Source organism: Coregonus lavaretus, assembly GCF_964263955.1.
Source record: "Coregonus lavaretus genome assembly, contig: HAP1_SCAFFOLD_2612, whole genome shotgun sequence".
NCBI classification, from domain to species: Eukaryota; Metazoa; Chordata; class Actinopteri; order Salmoniformes; family Salmonidae; genus Coregonus; species Coregonus lavaretus.
Genome location: NW_028162339.1, coordinates 60969 through 67570, shown reverse-complemented (window position 1 = coordinate 67570; position 6602 = coordinate 60969). Strand labels below are relative to the sequence as shown.

The window sequence follows — 6602 nt, the reverse complement described above, 5'->3', positions numbered from 1 at the left end:
GCCTGCTGTCTGTTGCCTTCTAAGGAAAGAACTGAGAGGTTACAAGGAAGACATAAATACAGCAAAATCAACAACAAGTATCCGTGGCAACCTGAGAAAGATAGACATGACCCAATGCAGTCATAAGATGAGGTAAGATAAGGGTGTTGGGCGTTGTAAGTGTACCACACACACAAGCATCAGGAGTCCAAATTCAGTGTCCTCTTTTAATGATGGAATCAAAACCTATTTCCAAACAATAAATGTCTGGGGTTGGGTATGGGCAGAATTCTAGATGATAGAAAATCATTACTCCTCTGCTTTTGAGAGAATGTGGCTGAATTCTGAACCCGAAGGGAAGTAGTTTTGTATAAAAGTGCGTAATTTCCCCTGGTACTTCTTTGAGCAACGCTATTTCTCTATACATCCTGTGGTGCTGGATCGTCTCTGTGGCGTCATGGCCCAGCATCATGAGAGGGATGCACTAGACTGCACTGCTCTCCCTCATTCTGTTAGTGACACAGCCTATAGCAGGCTACCAGAGTACCAGGGAAAGTTAACTACACACAAGGGTTACTCAAAATGGACAAAATACCATTTACTTTTCCCTGTCTCATTGTCCTTTTGGGTAAGCTGCCTCTCTGCCTTTCTCAGTTTTTGCGACATTTACAGTATGTTTACATTTTAGTCATTTAGCAGACGCTCTTATCCAGGGCGACTTACAGGAGCCATGTTGATGTGCCCTTGTGCAAGAGCACATCGACCTAGTCGGCTCGGTGATTAGAACCAGCGACCTTTCGGTTACTGGCCAAAAGCAATTTTTTATCTTTAAAAAATATATTTATTTTATTTTATTTTGGGGGGCTGGCCAAATGCTCTTAACCACTAGGTTACTTGTTGAATTTGATCTAGTATAACGTTACTTTGATGTACTTTGCTTGTTTTTGTTTAGTTAAGATCAAGTCATTGATTATTTGGTGCAGGTTATTATACAAATACAAGATTGTTTTCTCAACTGGTTTTGTCAATTCATTTTATCTGCCAAAAAGCTGCAGATGTAATCAATGCTCTATCTATGCAATGGATTCTTCTCTATATATTCTAAACAGTGTTGGGGAAGCTACTCTGAAATCATAGTTTACCAAACTACCAATTACTTTACATTGGAAAAAGATAAGCTACACTAAAGCATACTATGCTGACCTTTTTAACAAGGAGCATGTGTGCGCCTAAGTTGAAAAATGCAGGCGCACACAAATATATTTAGGAGCACAATGAAAAATATCTGAGATATTACATCCTTCATTTTTCTATTCCAGGTCGCACAGCAAAATATTTAGGCGCATATACGAGTAAAATGGTCGCACTGTAGAGCCCTGCCTTAAGGGAAGTATAGTTTACTTAACTAAAGCTACTTTAAAAAAGTAGTTCACTACATCCAAGCTACTTTGTGAAAATGATCATATCTAAATCTCAGTGGAGGCTGGTGGGAGGAGCTATAGGAGGACGGGCTCGTTGTAATGGCTGGAATGGAATTAATGGAACAGTACCAAACACATGGAATCCACATGTTTGACTCCGTTCCATGATTCCATTCCAGCCATTACAATGAGCCCGTCCTCCTATAGCTCCCCCCACCAGCCTCCTCTGCTAAATCTGAAATGCCATAGACCAGGGTTTCCCAAACTCTGATACCGAAAAAAGGCAAGGAAATGATTTCCTACATCACCCATACTTTCTTTTCTTATTGCAAAAAAAGTAGTGTGTAGTTCCAGTAGTTAGCTACACCGTTACATGGCAACAAAGTTATTATCTACTGAAAACACTACCAAGATTAGAATTCAGTTCAACTACCACCAAGCTACTGCAAAATGTAGTTCAATTACTAGTTGAGCTACATGTAATTCACTACTCCCCAACACTGATTCTAAACTATACCCATGTCTTTTTCCAGGTCTCGTCATGACTTCTACCACCACAGCCCAGACACAGCCAGTCAATCCCACTGTACCCCAGCCCACCTCAGCCTCCAACCCAGCCATCGACACAGCCACTCCAAGAGACAACACCACTCCAGGAGACAACACCACTCCAGGAGACAACACCACTGCTGTAGACAACTATGATTTACCATTTTCCACCATAACCCCAAGCTCAGGCGTTCCTGATCTAACTTTTGATAACATCCCTATAATCAATTCCACCGGGAGGCCTAACGCCACGGAAACCACAACACTGAAGACCAGTCCAGGTATGTTGGAGGTGCTGCTTTCACTTTATGGTCAGTTTATGGTCAATGGTCGGTACCAGAGATGGAGTCTCGATCTCGTTGTCTTGGGTATTGAGACCAGTCGATAAATACAGTCTCGGTCTCGAGGGGTCTAAGTCTTGACTCCATCTCTGATTGATGCTAATTTCCTACCTGCTTTGGTGGAGGTAAAGTAACAAATAATTTTTCTCAAGATGGATCTCCAGGAGCCACATCCTGGTCCTCACCACCGGACATCTCTACGAAAAAGCCCCCAGCAGAGGCCAGCAGCACAGCTGCTAGCACTTCTGCTACTAGCACCACCAAGGATACAAGTGAGTTGATCTCACCAGAGTTAAGTGAATCCATTGTGAAGTGAATCCATTGTGAAGTGAATCTATTGTGAAGTGAATCCATTGTGAAGTGAATCCACTGTGAAGTGAATCCACTGTGAAGTGAATCCACTTAGAAATGATTCCATCAGTACACAACTTGTATGTTCTCTTTATTTAAAAGGATTGGCGGGAACTACTCAACAAAAAACCCCTGCGGGAAAAACGTCCAACCGCATTGGTAACATGATTGCATTTAAAAATGTCTCAAACATGCCCAACGATGTGTGTTCTGACACCAAATCTGAATTGGTTAACCATTTGTCAGAGTAACCGACATTATAAATAACATGAACATTTAGGTCATTTAGTCATCGTATCCAGAGTGACTTACATGGCCTTTATCTTGTTGCTCAAAAATGGATTGTTTTCTGTTTCTTTAATAGGATTGATCATCATGATTGTGATCATCATCACTGCCTTTGTGCTTGGAGCAGCATGCTTATTGACAAAGAAGAGGTCAAGGGTGAGTAATGTATATGCTGTTTGTCAAATTCAATTCCAATGTGATTTGATCAATTCTAACATTGTCTAACAAAGCTTCAACTTGGCTTTGTACAAACACCAAACGCTAGCGTTCAACTATGTCTGTCGATGCCTGTATGTTTTCTAGCCCATTGAAGTGTGTGTGTGTGTGTTGTACCCTGTTGTGTTTCCAGAGGTACTCCGTAGATCTCCGAGACAGGCATGAGGATCTGCCTCTGAGTACTGCGGAACATGACGCCGTGTTTGACAACTCCTCAACACAGAAGGGTGACAACATAGAATTACATCACATATTTATAGAATAAAACATGTATTATATATCTGTATGGAGGAGGATACACTCTACATTAATTTACACTATCATAATCAATGATCCTCTACTACACATTAATAGTGTTAGGGAAATTTAGACAATACAGAGAGAAAAAAAAAAACTGTACCACCATAGCATTTAAAATAAATAAGTAATAATGAGCATCTAGCTAATGCTACTGCACATTAACTCGTGGTCAAACTGATAATACATGTTTGACTGTAGTAGTAACCATGACTAATGCATGTTGTCTTTGATCACTTCTCCAGGGATGGACACCTTTACCGCCGTGGGTCTCAACAGCACCGAGGTCCTGGTTAAGGGAAGTGAGGGAGGAAGAGGTGAGACTGATGAAGTAATGGACAAGTGCTCTGAAGTGAGAGAGGGCGCTAGACACGGGAGGTGGAGGGGGGGGGGGGGGGGTTAAAGGAAGGGGAAGTAGACACGGGGAGATGGGGAGATGGGGGGGGTAAAGGAGGGGGAGATCGACACAGGGAGATGGGGGGGTAAAGGAGTGGGAAAAAGACACAGGGAGATGGGGGGGGGTAATGGAGGGGAAGATAGACACAGGGAGATGGGGGGTAAAGGTGGGGGAGATAGACACGGGGAGATGGGGGGGGTAAAGGAGGGGGAGATATACACAGGGAGATGGGGGGGTAAAGGAGGGGGAGATAGACACAGGGAGATGGGGGGTAAAGGAGGGGGAGATAGACGTGGGGGGAAGGAGGGGGAGATATACACAGGGAGATGGGGGGGTAAAGGAGGGGGAGATATACACAGGGAGATGGGGGGGTAAAGGAGGGGGAGATAGACGTGGGGGGGAAGGAGGGGGAGATATACACAGGGAGATGGGGGTAAAGGAGGGGGAGATATACACAGGGAGATGGGGGGGTAAAGGAGGGGGAGATGGACGTGGGGGGGAAGGAGGGGGAGATATACACAGGGAGATGGGGGTAAAGGAGGGGGAGATAGACACAGGGAGATGGGGGATAAAGGAGGGGGAGATAGACACAGGGAGATGGGGGGTAAAGGAGGGGGAGATAGACGTGGGGGGAAGGAGGGGGAGATATACACAGGGAGATGGGGGGGTAAAGGAGGGGGAGATATACACAGGGAGATGGGGGGGTAAAGGAGGGGGAGATAGACGTGGGGGGGAAGGAGGGGGAGATATACACAGGGAGATGGGGGTAAAGGAGGGGGAGATAGACACAGGGAGATGGGGGGTAAAGGAGGGGGAGATAGACGTGGGGGGAAGGAGGGGGAGATATACACAGGGAGATGGGGGTAAAGGAGGGGGAGATATACACAGGGAGATGGGGGTAAAGGAGGGGGAGATAGACACAGGGAGATGGGGGGTAAAGGAGGGGGAGATAGACGTGGGGGGAAGGAGGGGGAGATATACACAGGGAGATGGGGGTAAAGGAGGGGGAGATAGACACAGGGAGATGGGGGTAAAGGAGGGGGAGATAGACACAGGGAGATGGGGGTAAAGGAGGGGGAGATATACACAGGGAGATGGGGGGTAAAGGAGGGGGAGATAGACACAGGGAGATGGGGGGGTAAAGGAATGGAATATAGACACAGTGAGGTGGAGAAGGGGGGGGGGGGTAAAGGAGAGGGAGACAGACACAAGAGCATCTTCCTCAGGTAAGTAAGTAGCCTTGCATGAGTCTTGGCTTGGGTGAGCCGGAATGGCTCATAGGAGCAGGATCTCCTGTTTCCGTAGCGTGAGGCACCCCTTTCCTCAGGTACTCAGTCATTATGATGTGACTGAAGTGGCTAGTAGAAAAATACATGTGCTGTCCTCTCATAGGGTCAGTTTGCTGGGCCTATGACAGTGTGCCCCCAAAAGAGGCACAATTCTCAATAGTTTTAGTTTTTATCTGAGTTATTGCACAGTGATCTGTCAAGTGTGATGTATTGTTTGGTTACTGGAATGGGTTTTGTGTTCAGAGTGGATTTCCTCTTTTGCAACAGCCGTTAAAGAGAAGAGAGAAGGAAGTCGATGTGTGTTAACTATACTGTACATTCACAGTTATCTACATTTTAAAATGACCAGAGTCCCAGCTGAAATAATAAAATGTTCAACTTCATTTTAAAACGTAATGTTATCTTGTGTGGCAGGTGTGTGGGGATAATGCGATAACACTGCTCTTGCCGGCTCTTGCTCATATCACTGTTTTTATTCAAGTTGATGCTTGAATAAAAACAGTGATAAGAGCACTGTGTGAGGTTTAGAGTCCCTAAGAGCTTGCAGTTACGGTCACGACCGAAATGATTGGCACCCTTGATAAAGATGAGCAAAAAAGACTGTGTCAAATAAATAATGCAAATACTGAGCTGTATTGTATGGGAACATTATATTACTAATACAATTGCTCAAAGAAAAATATTTTGTTTAACAAGTAATAAAACGAATCTAAAAAAAGATGGTATCAAAATGATTAGCATCCCTAATGATTCTTATAAATAAAATCAAACAAAATTGAATCAGCTTTAACATTGTAGTAAAAAAAAAAAAAATCTAAGCTTAAAGGGGAACTCTATTCAAAAACTATATTTTAGTGTTTTTTTCATTAGTCCACTGTTGATACAGTCCCAAAATGTTTTGCATGTCAGCAGTCAAGTTTTCAAGATATTGGCCTTTCAATAAGAATAATGATTTTTTTTTTTTTGGGGGGGGGGGGGGGGGGGGGGTGCATATATTTGTCCTGTTATACACAAATGTGTCATGGAAATGTGTTTTTTTGCATATCACAACTCCCCCTGATGACACAAAAAGCATCATTTAAGGAACTGTATTGTGGCTTTTCATGGCTTCCTGTTTCACTGGGGTTCAAAAAGGTAACACGCATGTAAAATCCATTTGTCCTCCATCACCATGGGGAAAAGCAAAAAAACTAACAAATATACTGCTTACCACTTTTAAGGCAACAATTACAAAGTATAAAACAGTGGTAAACATGCCTGGTAGAGGACCCAAGTGTATGTTGTCCCCAATCACAGTGAGGAAGATGGTTCGGGAGGCAAAGTAAAGACCAAGGGTCATAGTTGGAGAATTACAGAACTTGGTCGCATCCTGGGGTCACCAAGACACCAAATCTACAAATAGACGCCACCTCCATGCCAATAGGAGCCTTTATAAAAACACCTTTATTGATCAACCAACAAATGTAAACGCCTG

General features: G+C 43.9%; 1 protein-coding gene across 2 annotated transcripts in view; it reads left to right on the top strand.

The window, feature by feature from the left end:
• Positions 1-509: 509 nt before the first annotated feature.
• Positions 510-6602, top strand: part of LOC311119343 (uncharacterized protein) — a 28272-nt gene continuing 22179 nt past the window's right edge. For both annotated transcript variants that reach the window (XM_084194064.1, XM_084194063.1), the window contains exons 1-7: positions 510-607; positions 1934-2230; positions 2443-2562; positions 2744-2800; positions 3006-3085; positions 3279-3372; positions 3688-3759. In XM_084194064.1, the coding sequence (XP_084050190.1) occupies positions 562-607; positions 1934-2230; positions 2443-2562; positions 2744-2800; positions 3006-3085; positions 3279-3372; positions 3688-3759 (766 nt within the window). In that variant the 5' untranslated portion in view covers positions 510-561. The remainder of the gene's footprint in view (positions 608-1933; positions 2231-2442; positions 2563-2743; positions 2801-3005; positions 3086-3278; positions 3373-3687; positions 3760-6602) is intronic.